Source organism: Anomalospiza imberbis, chromosome 23 (genome assembly GCF_031753505.1).
Source record: "Anomalospiza imberbis isolate Cuckoo-Finch-1a 21T00152 chromosome 23, ASM3175350v1, whole genome shotgun sequence".
In the NCBI taxonomy this organism is placed as follows: domain Eukaryota; kingdom Metazoa; phylum Chordata; class Aves; order Passeriformes; family Viduidae; genus Anomalospiza; species Anomalospiza imberbis.
Window position 1 is genome coordinate 5,406,109 of NC_089703.1, and position 20,945 is coordinate 5,427,053.

A 20,945-nucleotide genomic window follows, 5' to 3' on the forward strand; every position below is an offset into this window, starting at 1 on the left:
GATTCGTCCCTTTTCCCTCTACACACGTCCAGAATCCTTACAGGCAGGAGCAGATACATCAGATAGGGCAGGAACACTTGAGGGGGCAGAGGAGAAGAAAGAAGAAACAGATGGTAACATTCAGGTGATTCAGTTTCTAATCCAGGAAAAAAACCACTGATTCTGCAGCAGAGTTCAGTCAGTGCCTTTTATCTCGTCTTCCCCAGTTAACTTTTACAGGAAAAGCAGAGCTGCTACATAAATTGAGTATCCAGGTAACGCTCCCCTTTTTATTACAGCCTCATGATTCACAAGCACAGAGCAAAGAAAGGTGAGGCCAAACTGCAATATTCCTACAGACCACAGAGAAGGACCAACAAAGCACAGCTCTGTCGGAAGCACCTTTGTGGTGCCCATCGCTTTTCGTGTCACATTTACAACCTTTATCCTAACAAACCTCCACTGAGACAAAGACAGGTGGTTATTAGTATTTCCTGATTCTAAAACAAAATCACTACCAAGGGCAGTGGCTGTGTGAGCTGGAGACAAAGGAGATTCCTCCCTGCTCCATAGCAGGTGTCAATTAATTGGTATTTAGGCTCCTGCCTTCCAAGAGATTGCAGCAGGAATGTCTGAGCCTGAATAGGAGTTAGGAGACTAAACACCTTTAGGCAACTTGGCACAGAGCCTCCAAAAACTACATTACAATGCACTTTACCAAAAATATAGGGAAAAAAAAAAAAAGTTAATCTAGAAAGCCTTAGAGATGATTTTCATTACCTGCATTACCTGTTGAATCCATATGGACTAAATGGGAAGGCTTGAAACAGTCACTTGATTGAAACTAAAATCATTGAGGAAACAAATCTACATTCCTCAAAGAGAGGAAAAAGGAATCTGAGTCACATTAGCTGAAATACAAGATATTTAAGCACATTCATAATGAAGTTCAAGGTCCTGGGCTCCAGTGGTTCGTTCTGGACTCCTGACCCTGAGCCTCCTCCTCAGCCCTTTGCTGGCAGCAAGGAGCCAGACATCCTCCAGGTACCTTGTGCCACACATGATTCCCAAATGCCTGCCCTCCATCAGCTGCAGGAGATGAATTTATGGAGTGTGAATGCAGGACAGAGCTGAGAGCTGCCCTTGGGTGCTGAGCACCAGCCAAGGTTACTTACCTCTGCCTGCAGTGACCTCAAGATACTTCCTCGTCCTTTACAATGCACTCTGCTTCACAGAAAGGGACAATTTCTTACAATTTTGTCATCTCTTAATGTGATATAAAAATTCTCAAAGACTGAATGCTTTCAAACTATTTTCCTTCTAAGACTTGAACAGTGTTAAAGAATTCTGCATGAGCCTGGATGTCCAAAACCAGCTTTTTTCCCAAACTGAAAATTGATTCAGTTTCACTGTTCCATCAGTCCTCAGATCTACACCAGGCCACCACCATCCAAGATTAAAAACCTCCAGGGTTCAGACTCCTTTGTGGTCTACAGATTGCTTGTTGCAAAATAGTTCCCAAGCAGCTGATATCAGCATCCACTATGGTCATTCTCTAGATCTTACCAGAGTTATTTCAGTTCTGAATTGCTGAGGTTGGACATTATTATTATTTGTATTTCAGAACATGTAAAAAAGACCTAAATATGACTGAGAAGTGTCTGTTGTGCAGGAACAGCAGCTCCCATTTATAATCAGAATAAGAGACAACATAAGGATGAAATGAAGTTACAAAAAGAGCCAAACAAGAAGGTAGTAACAGAATCAGAGCTAGAATCTGGATCTGCTGAGCAGTCCAGTATTGTATCCTTAGGTTTATATCTTCATTACAACCATCTGTGGACTCATTAACATAAATTAGTATAAGCTGACATTGCCAACAAAGGAAGCAATTGTGGATTCTGCAAACTTCACTTGTGCATTTCTGCCTCTGCAGCAAAAGGGAGGACAAACAGCAGTTCTCAGTGCTCATTACACTACAGCCTTGTCCTCCATTCAGGAAAGAAAAAAGGTGTTGCAAACATAACTCTCAGCTGACACTGTGCAAAACCTTCAGGATTTGGTGTCACAATTGTGTAGCACCACTGCCTGTGTCATACCAAACTGAGGAGAATGACATGTTTGAGTTCAATCATTATAGAGATAACAGTGTGTCTGTGCAGATTGGATTCAAACTGCACCAACAAAACCCAAACCCAAACCCAAACCAGGTCCCATCCTTCCCTCACTCCTTTGTCCATGCAGAACAAGCAAAACTGCAGCATCAGGTCACATTTCATTTTTAGCTGAAAAACCAGTGAAACTGGACAGTTTCACAGAAATCTAACCCTAATTGAAGTTCCTGTCAGACAGCTGGTGCCAATTCACAAAATATCACCTGCCTGTCTGTTCTTCAGCTCAGCTTGTGCCACGGAGTGGTTTGGGTTGGAAGGGACCCCTGGAGATGCCCCAGTCCAAGCCCTGCCATCACAGCAGCTGCTCACAGCCAGGCAGATGTTGGAGCCCCAGCTGAAGGCCAGCTCAAGTGCTTCTCCAGGCTAATCTGATGTACCACATATCTCAGCAAACAGGATTTTGCATGTCTGTGCACAACACTCTTTCATCAGATTACAAGGGAAAAGTGAGTCTAGACATGCCAGAGCATATTTGAAAAATAGAGGATTACTGAATTTGCCATATCCCTCCTTGATTTTGGACTCTCCCAATGCTGCTGTAATAAGGACTAATGACATTATATATAACCAAATTATGTAAAAGTTAGTTGCATTCCACTCAGATTTCCTTTTTACATAGCAATCTGCTTCCTCATCCATTTACAGCCTACACAGAAAAGTGGAGACTTTACTGCAAAAAAGCAACAGGTTTTGAAAAGTGTCTCAGCTGATGAAACATCAGAAAGCTGCAGGAGTTCCAAGCCACTGAAGATGAGTAAGCACAGGAGATTGTGGGTAACTGATACTGTGGGCCCAAAGGATCAGTTGAGGGGCATTTAATTAACTTCATGGAGTTATTGCAACCAGTGGTTTAACTCCAGCTCCCTCCTCTCCTAAGTTTTCTGGCAGTTAAGCTCACCCAAACATGAAAAGAGAAGCGTTGCGTTTGGCAGCCTGGGCCTGACAAAGCTGAAATGTTCTTTCTGAAGGCACAGGCTGCTCCAGGCAGCAGCTCAGCACTGGCACTGTCACGTCTGTGCAGGTGGCTCAGTCTCTATCATGGTGCAGAGGCAAGACCAGATCAGAACTGCATTTCAACAGAGCCATGGAAAGAGTTAATGAGGGAGTCAAGGCCAGGCTCAAGTGGGTGTTCTGAACCAGCCTGCAAAGGATTCCTGAGCCCAGACCAGCTTTTGTTTAGGTCCAGACCCACTTGCACTGGAATGCTGGAAGTGCTGCCCAGGCACAATGCAGACTTTCTCTCCCTCCAGCTATTTCTGCCTTTTCTTTGCATTTTGTCCTACGTTTGCACACTGACAGAGCTGCATGTACAGGAATATGTCATGCACATCCAGAGTCATCACCCTACAAATAAAAAACAAGTTCCATATCAGTCAGCTTGTGTGAGAAAATAGCAATAACTGGAATAGATCACCTCACTTCTGTGGTGCCAGAACACACAAATGATGCAATACACCCATTTCACATCTGAATTTATTCACTTTACTTTTTCAAACTCCTTGCAAATCAATATAAGACGCACACTAAAACTATGATAATGGCTTGATGGCTCTACTAGGAAATGTAGCATCAGTAAATGTGAAAGAAAGATAAGAACTAGGATAATGACAATCAATCATGGATTAATTATTTCATTGACAGGCTATTTTTAGCACACCTACAATATAAATATATTCAGCTAGTAAAAAATATACTTATCAGCACAAATTGTAAGCCAACAGAAAGCAAAACTGATCTCACAATTGCTGGATATTTAACCAAAATTACAAAATTAGGACCTGTGAAAACCCAGCCAAAACTTTCAGTGCTGTCTACTTCATGATTGTAGGCAGTAAATTAAATGCATTTCAAGCAAATGAGTCCTGTGTTGAATAAATGAAATTTTGATTTAAATATTAAGCTAAATAATCTTTTTATTATTTATTTTAAATGCAAAAAACCCAGGCCCTCCTCCCTCAGATGTCTCCCATAGCACAAATTCATCTGCCACAGACATCAGTTACACAATTCCCTCCCTCCTACCCAATCTTCAGTCTACACTTGATGTGCACAATCACATCTGTAATCTCCAGAGCTTCCTAAGAGAAGAGCTCATTTTCCCCTGCCCGAGCTGTCAACACTGAAAAAAGAGCAACAGCCAACAATAGTTATTCTTTGAGCTCTGCATCTCTCAGCTCAGTTCAGACAACTCCATGGCACAGAGCCACAACCTGAGGCACTATAAATCTCAGTCTCATCAACTTCAAGAAACATTTTCCAGAAGCACTGGAAAGAATCAAGGAAAAAAGTTGCAATCTCTTGACAGCCTCATCCCAGGATACTCATCTACTTTTTTTACAAGTTTTACAAATTCTGCACATGGAGGTCCAATTTCAATCTCACACAATTAAAATCTCACAGACTGCACAAGCAAGGACAGAAGAAATATTGATTCAAAGTTATCCTCAGTGTACAGGACAATAGTTGTTTTGGGGATTTTTTAATACATTTTACCCAAACTCTAGTCTCAATACCAACCTCACAGAAAAAAGGGACTGAGGAATAGACAAGCACAGTTCCCTCAAATTTAAGGAAAACTAGCTGTCCCATATGAAATATCAATACTTTAAAAGTAAATTTGGAGAAGAAGAAAAGTGTGCATTTTCAATACCAAACTGTGAGATGAAAGGATGCCACTCACCTACTGAGAGGATGTTTGCAGAGAGGAAATGGCAGCAGTTTCCCTCATGGAGAATGGATTCTTCTTTTTGTGTCAAATCCCCTGCTACAGATTTTGGAGAAGTCAGAGCCATCTCAAGCTTTCAGAGCAGCCTAGCAACAGTGCTTGCTCCAAGTCAAACAAAGCACTTCAGCACAGATATCTGCAGAAAGTTTCAGTCAAGCAATGAAAATATCTGAGAAAAGGCAACAATTTCAGGATGTTGCTGCTTTGCTTGTTTTGCAAGTGCCAGTGAGTGCCTTCTCTGGAATTCCACATTCAGAAGACTGTCCTGGTTTAATTCTTTTGACACATATTCCACTCATTGAACAACAGGATTTGCAGTATCAGTGTGGAGAAAGAACCACAGAGCTCAGTCTTGACAGGATGGATGTGAGGGCCCTTCCCAGGAGCACAGGAGTTACAAACATTCCATCTTCCCAGTGTTTCTTGCATGTGGCTACCCTGGAGAAGACATTTTTTTAAACAGTGGAAGTTACTTTAACTGTGAGATATTTACTAAGGAACATACTTAGGTGACGTACAATGGACTGACCTCAGCAGACAGAAGGCACCAACTCTTCCTTCCCTCAGCCCAGGATTTTCCACAGACAGAGAAAGCTCAATTTTTGCCAGCAGTAACTTCTCCAGAAGCCAAAGCACTCATGCTGGGGTTAATTATTTTATACACACAAACACACAGAGATGTCATATGTACATATACACTTAACTCAGTCGTTCTGCACAACAAGGGAATGTATTGGGTACATTCCCAAAGGACTCTGCCTGATGATGGCTCCCTCATTCACTTCCACCTCTAACCCTTGAAGCTCTTTGCTCATCTTACCTGTTGTCAGCTGTCTCCATCCTGTATCTCTGTCATTGTCTGGCATTCCCTTTCCCTTTTCTTACCCATCTTCTGCCCACTGGATACAGAAGACTCACCTTTCCAAAACTTTCAGTGGATACCTTCCTCAGAGAAAGAAGGTCAAAGAAGGCTCCCTCCAAAACAGCAATCACACCAGACAGAGACCTGGGATCCTACCTAGTGCTGGTAACTGTTTGAATCTCTGGGAGTCTCCTTCAGTTTGTAATTACAAGTTGAGCTCTGAAACATTGCCCTAACTTGTTTTGTTGTGAAAGCACAGATCCAGTTTGACATTATTTTAAAGAGAGAGGGCAATGAAGCTCACTATTAATTACAGTGATTAGAAATGGAGGAGGGGGTTTGAGACATTAGTAGCAGAAAATGAGTAAGAGAATGCCCTGCTAAAGCATCTGCCTGTTTGAAGCTGTACCTCTCTCCTTGTCTTTGGTCCCTCATTCAGCTTCTTTGGGAAGTCACTTCCTCCCTGCCATTATCTTTTCACCAAGCCCCACCTTCTCCATTCTCATGCTGTTAAAAACTCCTCTGTTCAGAGGGAGCATCAGCCAGTGAAGTAACACCCATATGTGGAGCCAAATGCATGGCAACTTCATCTAAGGGACAGCAGTGTTTGGCAATAATTATCCTGTAAAAAATCAATGTCATTACAATCATTTGTTTCCACATTTAAATGGGAAATATCTCACAGGCCATCCTGTGGCTCTGCAATCATTATGGACATCTCAGAGAGTGACATTCATGTGACAAAGAATATCTTTATTACAGAGCACAGCTGGAGTAATCAAAACCCAAATTATAAACTTAGGGCAGATTTCAAAAGCTGACTGGATTGAGAGGGGAGGAAGATAATAGATTATCAAATATACATCCCATGCCCCCCATATACTCAATCTTGTACATGCTGTCACCTGTTCCTGTAATTGTATCCCTTCATTATTCCCTGAAATATACATAATTAGGTAAAGGAATACAGAGCTAGCATCCTGCTTTAGACTGAGCAAAATCAATTCATACATTCCCAATGTATTCATTTAATACATTTCATGTATTCATTTTGTGCATCCAAAAAAAAAAAGTTGGTTTTTTTTTCCTTTTAGGTTAATCCTTGAATCAATATCAAAAGTACACTTACATATACAGAGCTGACTTGTTTTATTTAGAATGGAACTCAAAGTAGGCGTTAGAAGGATTTAAATCAACTTGTCCAGTGAAAAAGCCAAAACTGCATCCAACAGCATTTCCGGAGCTGCTCAGTTGCATGCTCTGGGCAGATACTTCTGCAGATGACAGGCACTGCCTCAGTTATCATCTGCTTTGGTCATCTGGGCAACTCCTGACCACAGTTTTATAGCCACTAGCCACAGAGTGCCATTTCTGGTACCTGTGCACTGAATGTCTAGCCCTGAGATTAATCCGGGGATCATAAGCTCACAGGACAGATGAAATTGTTTTAACATCAAGACAAGACCAGCCCATTTCCTTTGCAGAAAGCTGAACTGGTGGGTAGTTACTTTGCTGACTCTCTCACCTCTTTGCTTCAGGGCTTATTTGAAAGGCCATTTCCTTTGTAGGAAGTTCAATCAGTGTGACTAATTAGACACCAAAGAACACGTCCATGAGGGCGAGGAAGACTGAATGGGCACGGATGCTCTTGCTGGTGCCAGAGCAGCATCATTCCAGTGAAAGCAGATAAGCTTTACATTGATGTGGCTTATTAAATATTTTATTGTCTCGAGTTATGTCAAATTCTTGTTCTTTATGCTTTGTTATGATCTGAAAGTGAAGCTACTTTGAGGCAGCTGATCTCTGAATGTCTTCACTTTCTGTGCAAAAGTTGTTCTTCTTGCACTCAGTCCTACCTTTTACAGCTTCCTACAGGTCCTCAGAGTTCCCTTCCTCCCCTCTCTCTCTTCAGCATACCTGCGTTGGTAAAAAATAAAAGCCGAGCCCCTCTTCCCAAACCAATCCCCACAAATCCTACACAGCCAATGGAAAAGTACACAACGAATCCCTAAAAATACAGATTGTTTTCTCAGAACAACATTCAGGGGCCAGATTTCCTATTAAAGTAAATGAAATAAGCTCACTTGGCTTTTCTGGAAAATTTGTTGTGAAGGTTGGATGATGGAAAATGTCAGTTGCACTCTCTGGAAATACCTCACCTCTGTTACAGCAGGAACCACAGTGGCTCTGAGAGCAGCACTGCTCATTGGCAGAAGACATCAAACAGCCAAAAGAGAGCAACTGTATCTGTTTAGACCACATGAACAAGATTTAAACTGTCTGCTCAGGCTAAGAGCCCTACCTAAGATTATTGTGTGAGGTCCTGCATTTCCTTGGAAAAAAGGACTTAAAACCCTTGAGGTAGGATCTGTATCACTTACAGACAATAAAAGCTGTGTACACCATTAACAATTCTCTAGCCATTTTTATGTCACTGTAGTATTTAAAGCTTAGCATCCACAGAACTCAGACAAGCGCTGATATCCTCCCAGGACAGATACACTGATACCTTGGATGACACACACAAAAACCAAGTCATCACTTAAACCTGAATAGTTTGATCAGGAAGCAGATCAATGGATAAAAGATCAAAGTGCCATCAAATGGGAGTAAAACAAAATAATACTTAAAAGAATTTAAATGTGAGATCTGGGATTTGCTTTTAAGCTGCAGAGTGGTTGCCTCTGACACGCTGCTCTTTTGAAGGAATGCAGCTCCATTCAGCAGGGAACTGCAGGAGATAACCTGCACGCCCAGGCACGCCAGTGCACAGCCAGGGCTGCTCCAGAGGAGAGGAGGCTGCTCCAGCCCCGTGGAACAAGGGCTGAGCCCACACCTTAGGGTGTGATCCCGCATTCTTCTTCCCAAGGGACCGGGCACACTCACACACAGAGCCCCGTGGCAAAGAGCTCGGTTAAAAAGGAGAAAGTGAAGAAAAGGCACAAGAGGACATCAGGATACCTTTCTGGCAGGCTGGTGTGTTCACCTTCACCCAGAACATCCCACTCAAAAGGAACACTACATTTGTCAGCTTTTCCTCACCCGCCCCTTACAGCCTGAGCTGGAGCTGCACATGCAGGAGCCCTGCATTTTTGTTGAATGATGTAACTGAATATTCCTTATGCAAGTAAGCAGACTGATTATTAAATTCAAATTATTTATTTCAGGTTTGTATGAACCATGCCATACGACTTTAGCATTCACTTTATGAAACAAAATGTGAAATTTGTAACAATTTTTGTCAATAGGGATAGATTTGTTTGTAATCCCCTGCCCTATTTATCCTGAATTGCCAAAACCTCTCTCGGTTTCACCATCATTCCTTGTCACCAGCCAGTTCCCAGACCTGTCTGAAGTGACAATGGAAACACAGCAGCCTCTTGCTTCTGAAGAAAATTTGCATTTTGTATTAGCGAAGGAGAACTGGCAATTTCTATTAGGAGGCAAAAGGAACTAATTAAGCAAAGTTCCAAATCTCATCCAATAGCTTGGCTCAAAAGAACTTTGAAAATAAAAGTTTCATACTCTAGACCACAAAAAACAAAAAGCCTCAGAGAAAAAATGAGGAAGGAAGATCTCCTTGTTAGGAGACAGACAGAAACTGAGGACTGCTGGAAAAAGTTTTGCTGCACTTGGGAATTTGTGAGTCATACTGAGGAGAGATAGGCTATGGGCTCCAATGCCACTTGTCATCAGATCTATAATTCCAATAATGTTCATGCTGTCAATTGTGCTGCCAGTCTTGGTCACTCTCCAGAAGTCTGATTTTTTTTTCTTTTTTTTTTCCTTCAATTTCATGTAAATGAGCAGGAATTTATTTTAAGAATAATGTCTTTAATCAAACTATTTAATTCTGTACAGCGGCTTATTGCTGCACTGATGAATCTCTTGGATATTAAGGATTAATTTATGCTGGGGGAATTAGAGAAAAGGTGGTAACTTGTCACCTTTCACAAGTCAGTGGCAAACATCAGCTTTCTCCTGAGGATGCCTGGTAGGGCCAAACATAAGAGCCCAGACACTAAGACTTTCCACAAACAAGAAAAACATGCTTATGCTTGGCAACTTCAAGAGGACACTGCAGTTTTGGGGATTTTTTTTTTGTTTGTTTTATTTTGTTTTGGTGGTGTTTTTTTGTTTGGGTTGGTTTTGCCAGACCAATTTCTTAAATTATGAATCTCCTTCTCTATTAGCAGGAATGGGTCTGGGAGCCACTCAATCCATCCTCATTTTGCCAAACACAGGGCAGTGACGTACACACATGGGAATTACAAGGCAGCAAGTCTTTAGGGCCTGATCCAATAAATATCAAAGTACAGCTCTGCTTTGCTCTCCACCTTATCATGGACTTTAGTACTTGGTTAGTCAATAAATAACATTACTTCAATAACCTCATCTCACTCAGTCTAAACTCACCCAAGGGGAAGAAGTGGGATAGGTCACTTTATACTGTAGGAGACAAAAACCTGTTAAGTTGTTTAAACAGAAAATATTTCACGTAGTCCTTGCAGCAATCCCACTGAGTAATGCCATTATAACTCATCCCAAAGTTGTGTTTTTGAGGTTCTCCTCTGCAGGCTATAGAACTTCTTCCAGGCACCTCAATTGCAGCTGCAATTGTTTCCTCAGGCTCCATTCCTTAGATGTTTTTTGTTGTTGTTGGGGTTTTTTGTGTTTGTTTGGTTGGTTTTATGTTTTTTTATTTTTATTATTAAATAAAACACAAATTACATGTTTTCAGTTAAGGGCAGAGAAAACTTCCAGAGAATCCATTCCAGCATCTAAGGGCAGTAGGAAATCTGGAATAACAAGCTGTATTATGTTGAAGGGGAGAAGAGGCAGAGAGGAGCTTCTGTTAAGTTATCTTACAGTAACTAATCCTGCAAGGAGAGCTGAGAGGAGACATCCTCTGAACACCAGACTGAACACAAAAAGTGCTGTTGCAAGTTTCTACGTAACGGCCCTTGGCAAACACCTCAGGGAATGGAAACTACAGAGCTTGTGCAGCATTTTCAATCTCTCCCAGGAATGTTAACATGGAAAGATCCCTCACCTTCCCCACCTGATCTCCCTTGTCATGTCTGAGGCAATCCAGAGCTCCCTGACAACTATTAAGATGTCAGAAGATTCTACAGGAGCCATTCCCTAATTAAATGGAAACAAGAGAGGCTGTGATGAACAATAAAAAATGTGGGCCAAGATCAGAAGCAGGTACACCAAAATCAGTCTCTCAAGTTTCATGCTGTATTTGTGATGCAAATGGATCTGAAATCCTCACTCAGGTTATGCTTGCCTTGATGTCTGCACCCAACGTTTCTCTCAGGACTGCACAGTCTCATGTGTAGTCTGCCAGATAGCAAAGAGGAAGGAAGCTGAGAACTTTGTCTCAGCATGTGTAAAGGTTTGTCACAGCCTGCAGTGTGCAGGTACCTATCCAATGACTCTGCCGTGCACCTACGTGTGCTGAGGGGAACTGCTCCACCCCCTTAAAATGAAGGCAGATGAAACAATGAATAAAAAGTTTGGAAATTCCCTACAGATTTAGAGTCCGTGCCCTAAGCAGTAATGTGGAGACCAGAATTCCAGTGACTTGCAGCAAAAACTGGGCTGAGGAGTAGCACACAGTGGCCATGGATAGCTATCCCCTTGGAACAAGGCTTGGCTCATGTCATGCAGGGCTTTCCTTCTCTGCCAGCTGAGCCTGGATGCATGGTCAGTACCTACTGCTCATGTCACAGCTGCCACCAGGAATTGTCACAAGGGATGGACACAAGGTTTGCCATCATCCAGCGAGGCCAGTGGTAACAGTGGAAGCAGAGGTGAACTCACAAATGAGGTCAAGACAGTGGAAAAGAAAGAAGATTCAGGCATAACACTGGAGAATCTATTTCAATATTAAGATCAGATCAATTTCAGCTTATTGTGGGAACAAGTGGGTCATTTTAAAGATAACTAATGCAGAACTGAGATATCTGGGTGCATGAAAATTGTATTGCAGTAAATTCAAATAATCCTTAGTAACTGCAAGATTATCTTTGCTGAAAAATCTCTTCAGCCTCATCCTGTAACCCAGTCATATTCATTTATACAGTAATTTTCTCAGCTCTGGACAAATTAACAAGAACAAATTCCAGTGATATTCACAAGTATGTTGTCCCCTTTGAGGTATATTTAGGAACCGAGGGCTCTGTATAGTTTATTTCAAAACCAAAGTGAGATTGTGTTGGTTTGAAACTATGAGTACAGGATTTTAGAAAAGCCTTGCATACAATATATATTATTGCTCTGTTATTCCTGCAGGACCATTCACTAAGATACTCTTAGGCACTTTGAGTTAAGTATGGAGTAGCTTTTAATTCAGAGAAATTACAGAAATGATGAATAAAAACAAAAGCCTTTTCAGACAATGAAGAAGGAGCTTGGCTATAAACTGGAATGTTATCATCCTTTTTTGCAAAGCCAGAATAAACTTGTTCTTTGGCTGGGAATAATCAAAATATGCTGCATTATAGGAGCTCATCGTGCCAACAGAGTCATTAAATTAAGATTCAGTGAGCCCTGAGTGTTTCAAGATTAAGTTATACAGGTTTATATTATAAAACTAGGTATGACAGAAGCAGTTCTGGTAAAATATTGATTATTGAATTAAGAAGCCCACAGTTAACAGCTCTGCCATGACAAATATTTCTGTATCTGGTCATGGCCTCTGCTCCCTGTAATAAACCCTCAGTGCCCGAAGCAGAGAGCCTGTAACAAGCAGTGCTCCTGCTGAAGAGCTCAGAGCCAAGTCAACGTTTCTCCCTGTGCCCACAGCCACTCCTGAGGCCACCAGAACACAGCGACTCTGACACCACTCAGCCTTGCCCACATTCAGATAACTCAGTGTCCTCGGCACTCACTGACCTCCCCTCACTTGCACTGAACATTTTCTCACACTAATCTCACTGGGCAAAAAGGAATTCTCCCCAGCACAGTTTTTGCACCCTCAGTAAGGACAAAAAAAGCTCTCTCAGTAGACAAAACTTTCACCACATTCTTTGGAACAATAAGTTAACTTTGAGCACCATTCTGAACATGGCATCAATTTCCTACCTCAAACCAATCACAGTCAGCAGTGACTCTTACCCTACGTACTCTATTCTACTTCTGTTTTATTTTATAACAGGCAACCTAGCTCTACCATGAAACAGAACATGATTCTAGAAATTATCACCTGAGGATTCAGGGTATATTTAATACCTACATCTGAACCCTAAAGCCTGAGGCATTTGGAGCATACACAGCCCCAGCAATCCAGCCATCCTTATTATTTGCCACATCTCTGCAATCATTACCCACATTTTTATGCCAGGAAAGAACTGAAAATTATTTCTCTGTTGTCCAAAAGAATGAGATTTTTTTTAAGAATTCAAAAATTTTCAAAAATAAAAACATGCATACCTTTTCAAAGTCTTGTGCATGTCTTTCTTCCCAAGTTAAGACTTGGCTGTTCAGTCACAGAATCAGCCATGTTCTATTGCTAAACTGGTATTTTATTTAAATACCAGAAGTTTATTTTACATCCAGCCTCTCTTATCCAAGTCAGTTTTCATTTTGGCTCTGTATACCTGGGAAAGCTCAAGGCTCAGAATGAATGCAGTAGTCTTTCATTAAAAAAAAGCAGTTGTCCAATTAGAAAAGTCTAAACTTGAATCACAAATGTGGTTTGCTTCATCCCTGCAAGCTCTGAGAATCTAAAAATTTAGGACTAACAGAATTCCAAGGTTCCTGAACATTTTCATTAACAAGAGAAAGCATGAAAAAATAAAACAAGCATTAGATATGATACTCTTTCCATTTTCCCTCTTCCTTCAAAAGGAAGAGCAAAAGTAGCAGCAAATTCTGTTTCAGCTATAAGGCTGTGCATGCTCCAGGGGTAGCACGTTATAAACGTTGTTTCTAACACCCAAGAGTGAGCCAAGTGTTAAAAGCACACCACAATGATCGCTGCAAGAGAAAGCAGAAAGCAAACGCCGCACACACCTTTGTCTCTCCCGGCCGGGCAGTGCAGACGGGCTGTCCCGGCTTCTGTGCGCGGAGCGTCCAACCTTCATACCCGGGACAAACCCGGGAGGAGGGAGGGAGGGACCTGCGGCGTCCGGAGCGCAATCCCGCCCCGCTTTCACATGTTGAGGGCTCTGAGCTCTCTGATCACAAAGCAGCTTTCCAGCCCCTGTTCAAACAGTTCAGCTCCAGGGTAACAAGTTCAAAGTGGGAGGAGGCAAGAGGAATGGGAGGGTGGTAACAATGCCGAGCAGACGTTTCGTTCCTTTCGCATCCGCAGAACCTGTTCTTCAGGTTGGAAACTGAAACATCTGCGCGGTGCCCTGTTTGAAAGCTGCGCTCCGTACCTCTTGTCTCCTAACAGGTCTGCAGAGGCAAAATCAGGCTTTATGATGCACAGACAAGTAGCCTGTGGGAGGAAAAGTTAATCATTGCTGAGCACCGAGGTTTTTTACATTTTGGACTTCCTTGTGGTAACATCAGCGAAGCAGCTTGTTCCCCTGTCAGGTCTGTCAGAAGGAAAAGCAGAGAAGCATGGCATGGAAATCAAGAAACTTGGCTCCCAAAAACTTGATCAAAAAACACAGCAGCTACGTTTTAAGAGATAATGGCGCTTTTCTGAAGTCACCAGTATCAATCAGAATACAAAGGAGAAGAATCAGATTTTCCTGGCAGATCACAGTGTAAAAACTAACATTCTATGCATGTGTGTGTTTATATCTATGTATGAATATATATATGAAAGCATATCATAAAATGGGAAGGTTACTTGGCATGCTGCACTTCCTCAGCTCAAAACACACTGACAGGACCCCCACCCTTCAAAACATCAGAGAACAGCTTTTAGAATATAATAAAATCCACATAATAAGTCAAAGCGGGCATATACACAGAACTTACACACTCCAAATGCTTTAGTACTTGTTGGCAGAGTCCGACCTTCAGCTTTATAAATGGTTTCCAATCTAATAATTAAGTGGTCATTAGTCAGGATTTCAGCTTTGCAAAAAAAAAAAAAAAAAAAAAAAAAAAAAAAAAAAACAAAAAAAAAAAAAAAAACACAAAAAACCACCAAAAAACAAAAACAAACAAAAAAAAAACCCAAACAACCACAAACAAAAAAAAAACCCCAACCCTCTCAAGCTCTTCTTTGGTTTCTTGACCCATAAAATAAGAAAATCACATTTACCCACTTCAGCAAAAGGGCGACAAATATGTTTGGCATTTTTCTTAACAACTGAGCTGTTGGATGTGTGAGATACAAACACTTTAAACAAAAAAATCAAAACATGAGAGATTTGATTGGAATCCTGAACAAAACGATCCAAGGATTGGTCAATTAATTTTGTATATTTTTTAAAATTCTATAATTTAAGGTGGCAGGTTCGAGTTTCTTATTTAATAGATTTAAGTGTGAAAATGTCACATTTCGGACCCCATCTCCCGTGGGACATTTCCTTATGCAGGTGCGTCCTCTACTGTTGAACGACGGAAAATGTTCTGGTTTTTTTCCCCTAAAATTCCATTAATTTTACAGCTACAGAGGGAACAATCCGCGATTCCATTGATGCGACACACCCTAACAAATAAAAATTGAGCAGCGCCTGGAGCAGGGAGGGAGGGATTAAGGATGTTTTGCTTATCTGTAAGATTCATCAGAGCTTTACTTATCACGTACAACTTCTGGCGCTGTTAAATTAGAACTTTGATGCCCTGATCTGTGCATTAATAGGCTACTGAAAGGATTACAAATATCCAGTTTATTTGTGGTTATGTTTGGCCACAGGGAGCCTTTCTTTGCTTCTCAGTAAAAAGAAAGAAAAAACCCACCAAGCTCCCGTTCTCCCAAAACTTCCCAGTGAGTTCCTGCCATATCAATCTGTAAGTTCTTCAGGAAAACACCTACTTTAATTCCAGATAAAGTAGTTTTGTCAAATAAATGAATTAAATGTGGAACTGTTTAACTGTCCCTTCACTTTAGCTTGCTGCAAAACTGAATTTATAACAATGTGACGTTAAAATCTGCTAGGAAAAAAAAAAAAAAGCGTTTTGGCAAAAATTAATGTACCAGACCTCAGAGTGTAAATATATATATATATATATATACGTAGAGGGTGTAAACATCCTCTACCTCAGAGTGTAAATATATATATATATATATGTATATATATATACACGTAGAGGATGTAAACATTAGAAGAATGCTGCTACCTTCGTTAACATATTATCATTACTTTTAAATGGTTTAATTTTTTTTTAATTTTACAGAAATATTAGCATTATTTTTCAACATCAGGCACAGCTGCCTTATGGCAGCTTGCAGGACTGCGGCCGTCTCTCTCCATCGCAAGGCCAGTGAGCTGTATGACAAGAGTCACCAGGCAGGAGTCCAGCCGACTCCTGAAATCAATGAGGAATTTATCAGGAATTCTGATAACACTCCAAATCCCCTCTGCTCCCAGCCACAAAGGAACCCCTGAGGGATTCCGAGGGATTGATCTGGGGACTCTGGCACTGAAAAACTCACCAGCTCTGCCCCACGCTGGCAGCCTAGAGCCTTTATCCCCCTGGTAGCAGGATTTTGGAGATGGATGCACTGACATGTGGATGCGTTTGCAGCTTGGCTGTGTGGATGTGGTGTTTGTTGTTTGCCTCATGTGGAGCTCGGCAGAAAACAAAGGGCAGCTTGTTCAGTTTCCCCATCCTAAGAGCTCGTCTTTGAAGGGATGCACGGCGGCGTTCGCAGCTGTTAAAAAAAGCAACAGCAGGACACTGAACACGCCTTCCTTCTGAGTTATCCCCAGTTTTTTTAAAAGCAATTTTTAAAAAGCAGGAATAGATGGCACCATGAAAAGTATTCCTGCTTTAAGCCTAAAACTGCAGATAGTGGACGTCACCATGATGTTTATTTTAATTCTACAAAACAAACAAGAAAAAAAAAAGCTGCGGAAGGGCTGGAAAAATCTGTTCCTTGTGAACTGTGTTCTGAAAAATCCTAGACCTCGTTTCAACCGCTCTGGGCACCTCAGCTGCGATCGCGGCGCTCCTTCCCGTCCTTTTCCCTCCCCTTTCCCCGCCCCTTCTCGCCCCTTTGCCCGCCCCTCACAGCCCCTTCCCTCTCCTTGCGCTCTTCCCTCCCCTTTCCCTAACGCTCCCTTCCCTGCCATTCCCGCCCCTCACGGCACTTTTCCCACTCCACCCGCCCCTTTCCCCATCCTTTTCCCCTTTACCCTCACCTCTTTCCCATCCTTTTCCCACCCGTCCCGCCCCTTTTCCCCTTTTCCCACTTTACCCGCCCCTTTCCCCATCCTTTTCCCGCCCTTTTACCCGCCCCTTTCCCCATCCTTTTCCCACTTTACCCGCCCCTTTCCCCATCCTTTTCCCCTTTACCCGCCCCTTTCCCCATCCTTTTCCCCTTTACCCGCCCCTTTCCCCATCCTTTTCCCCTTTACCCGCCCCTTTCCCCATCCTTTTCCCCTTTACCCGCCCCTTTCCCCATCCTTTTCCCCTTTACCCGCCCCTTTCCCCATCCTTTTCCCACTTTACCCGCCCCTTTCCCCATCCTTTTCCCACCCGTCCCGCCCCTTTTCCCGCCCCTTTCCTCTTTATTTTCCCACTTTCCCCGCCCCTTTTCCCGCCCCTTTCCCCATCCTTTTCCCACTTTCCCCGCCCCTTTCCCCGCCCCTTTTCCCGCCCCTTTTCCCGCCCTTTTCGCCCCCTCAGGGTAGGGGCGGTGTTTCCCGCCCCCTCCCGCGGCCCCGCCCCTTTCCCCGCCCCTCACGGACGGGATATCCCTGCGCGGGCGGCGGGTGCTCCGCCGGGGCCGCGGTGCCGCCTCAGGCCCGGTGTCCCTCCGCCCGCCATGGCGGCGGCGGCGGGCCCGGCGCGGCTGGTGCGCTGCGGGCAGAAGGACGAGCTCTACCGGGCCGGGCTGCGCAGCGGAGCCGGCACGGCGCTGCGGGGGCTGGCGGGTAATGCCTGCGGGGGGTTGGATCCACCCCGAGCCCTCCCGGGTGTTCCGGGACCCGCCGGCACAGCGGGTCCACCGCGCGGCTGTGGCTGGGGTCGGAGGGGGCTGATGGCGAGGCCGGGGGGAGTTCCCGGAAGGGCTCGGCTCAGCACGGATGTGGTGCAGTGACAGCCGCGGCCCCGTCCCGCAGGTGCCCGGCCGTGGCTGGCGTGGAGGAGGGAGGTGGAGCTGCTCTCCGATGTGGCCTATTTCGTGCTCACCACGCTGTCAGGTAACCTTCCCTGTCATTTATCACTTTTTATCATTTCTGACAACATCTGAAAGATGAGGGGCCAGTGCCGTGGCTGCTGTGCTGGTGATCACCACCTGAGACTGCCCAACAGCAGTTCTTTTCAGCCTGGGGGTTGGTTTGGTTTAGATTAATGCCTTCTGGTAAATACAAAACCACGAAATTGTCGGGGTTGGGTTTAAACACACTTTATCAACACAGATAGATGTTCTTCGAAAAGCAATTTTCTAAAAGCAGGAATAGATGACAGCATGAAAAGCATCCCTGCTTTAACCCTTAAACTGCAGATACTGGATGTCACCATGATGCTTATCTTAATTCAACAACCACAAAAAAAAACTTTTTCCAAATTCCAAAGCCTGAACAGCCTGTCCCCACTGCTCACCACATCCAGAATGATCCTGCAGTTGCCCTCTCACCCTGTTTTCTGTTGCACACATTATTTAGGTTATCAGACTCTGGGAGAAGAGTATGTGAACATCATTCAGGTCGACCCAAGTAAGAAAAAGGTGCCTTCTTTCCTTCGTCGGGCCCTCTTCATTTCCCTGCACACCCTGGTACCCTACTGCCTGGAAAAGGCACTGCTGCACCTGGAACATGAGCTGCAGACGGAGGCTGAGGAATCCAGGACCCCAGAGAACCCCCCAGCACCTGGCTTTCCCAGCAGGAGCTTAATTCGCAGCTGGATTCGGAAGCAGGTTGGGGAGCTCACGGAGCAGCAGAAGAAAACAGCTTCCCAAGTTGTGTATGTCCTTAAACAATCCATCCCTCTGCTGCACCGGCTCCACCTGGCAGCGTTCTACATCCAGGGCACGTTCTATCACCTGTCCAAAAGGATCACAGGGATCTCATACGTAAGTGGTTTTGGTTTAAGATGTGAATGCAGAATGTTGGCCTTTTCTGGGGTGCCATATGTGTAAAAGGGATAAGGAATTTGGCTGTGGCTGATTATACAGGCAGAGCAGAGGGGTGAGAGGGAAGGTTTTGCTTTATTTGAGCGTGATGAGTCCTTGCAGTCAAGAGGTTACAGGTAATAAACATCAATGTGGTGTCACAAGTTAATACTGTGTAACTTCAGTCTGTCTGTCTGCCACAAACACACTGGAAGCAAGAGGTGACTTGGTAAATCCATGGGAAATATTGTTTTGAACAACACTCAGTACACATTTAGGTAGCACTTTTCTATATGAAGATAATTTTGTATCTTTACAAAAAAACATCAGCCATACTGGCCCACAAATGTGTATAGACAAAAGAATTCTCAACAATTCCCAGCTTCAGTGCAGGAAGGAGGTGTTTGTTTGCTCAGGGATACATAAGAAATCCAAACCAATTAAAACTGCATTTTAAGGGTGGACAGCAGCTAAGTCCAGCCTGACTGACGTCGTTACACCTCCTGAGAGACAGCTGGCTGAAAAGTCCTAAAATGTCAATATTTTGGACAAAATGAGAATCCCAAATCAAGTTTATTGCAGATGGGGAGAGGAGGAACGGTTTCCTAAAACCACAGTAACAAAACATCTCTCTTTCTGTGAATTCTGTAGCTGCATTTTGGAGGACTGCAAGGAGAAGATCAGAGTATCCGATCCAGTTACAAGTTTCTTGGAATAATTTCACTCTTCCACCTTCTGCTGACCATTGGAGTTCAGATATACAGCTTCAAACAGAAGCAGAGAGCAAGGCAGGAGTGGAGGCTGCACCGCAACCTCGCTCACCAGAAGTAAGAGGTGGTTCTTAATTCCTAGGAAAAAGGTGGGAATGTCACAGCTGTCATGAACAGGGACAACACAGCAGGGACACCCCAATTTAGGTTACAGGCTGAGGTAAACATTTCATTAATTAGCAGAACGAATCCCTCGCTGTTGTGCGTGTCTTGGACTTCATGCTTTGGTGTTTTTGAGACCTTCATGAAAAGGGTTGATACTTGAGCACAGGGTTCACTTCAGGATGTGTCATGCAGTATTTCTGCCAAGCAGGGTAAGTGCAATTAACCCCACCGTGCCTGTGTTAATTAGAAGCAGGAGCAAGGAGGCGGCGGCCGGGCGCCAGTCGCGCTGCACGCTGTGCCTGGAGGAGCGGAGGCACAGCACAGCCACCCCCTGCGGGCACCTCTTCTGCTGGGAGTGCATCACTGCCTGGTGCAGCACCAGGGTGAGTACACAGCACATCCACACTGCAAGGTGCCCCCCAGCCTGGCTGCCAACGCCCCGGTCTCACTGGGCACCCAGAGCTGACCAGCACCTATGGGGCTGTTGAAATACAATGACAGTTACATAGGTGAGGTCAGTAAGGTGAGCACTTTACCCTGGGCCAGCTCAGGGGAGCTTGTACCACAGTTGGGACTGAAAAAATATTTTCTAGACGTAGCTAAGCGCTTCTATTCAGATTTTTTTAAATAGAACTATTCAGTATGACCATCTACTCCCTTTTCTTCCTGTAGGCAGAATGTCCACTGTGCAGAGAGAAGTTTCATCCTCAGAAATTGATCTACCTACGGCACTACCAAATGTAAAGGAAACCTCTTCAGTCTCCTCATACTTGTCCTACATCTCAGGTTGGTCCAAGAAAAGGCTTTATTAAACTGGAAACTGCCTGTGTAAGGTGGCACTACATTCCTGTGTGACAGAATAAAGCTGTTTCTGCTTCTACCCTTCTGTCTCTTCTGATGTAGCTCCTGACTATATTAAAAATAGGGTTCTAAAACATGCTTAACTCAAGTTTCATAATTTTCTTCTTTATGGACAATGGAAAACACATGCAAACCAATAAAAAGCCACAGATCAATGTGAGCTAAAACTACCTGTCACTTCCCCAGGATTACTGAATTTCAGGGCTCCACAAAGCCTTCATTTGACAAGATCAGAGGAAAAGGTGCCTACATACGTTTTCCAATTAGTTGTCTG

General features: G+C 43.6%; 2 protein-coding genes across 2 annotated transcripts in view; one reads left to right on the forward strand and one right to left on the reverse strand.

The window, feature by feature from the left end:
* The window catches only part of PLCH2 (phospholipase C eta 2), a 74,849-nt gene extending 60,982 nt beyond the window's left edge, over positions 1-13,867 (reverse strand). The window contains exons 1-2 of the mRNA XM_068171408.1: positions 13,763-13,867; positions 4,834-5,316 (exon numbers count right to left, since the gene is read on the reverse strand). Of these exons, the coding sequence (XP_068027509.1) occupies positions 4,834-4,945 (112 nt within the window). The 5' untranslated portion in view covers positions 4,946-5,316; positions 13,763-13,867. The remainder of the gene's footprint in view (positions 1-4,833; positions 5,317-13,762) is intronic.
* A 3,700-nt stretch (positions 13,868-17,567) lies between these two features.
* Positions 17,568-20,691, forward strand: PEX10 (peroxisomal biogenesis factor 10). The gene is made up of 6 exons (XM_068171662.1): positions 17,568-17,754; positions 17,944-18,024; positions 18,490-18,896; positions 19,587-19,762; positions 20,058-20,193; positions 20,483-20,691. The coding sequence occupies exons 1-6, from the start codon at positions 17,646-17,648 to the stop codon at positions 20,552-20,554; spliced, it is 981 nt and encodes a 326-aa protein (XP_068027763.1). The 5' UTR covers positions 17,568-17,645; the 3' UTR covers positions 20,555-20,691.
* Positions 20,692-20,945: the final 254 nt, after the last annotated feature.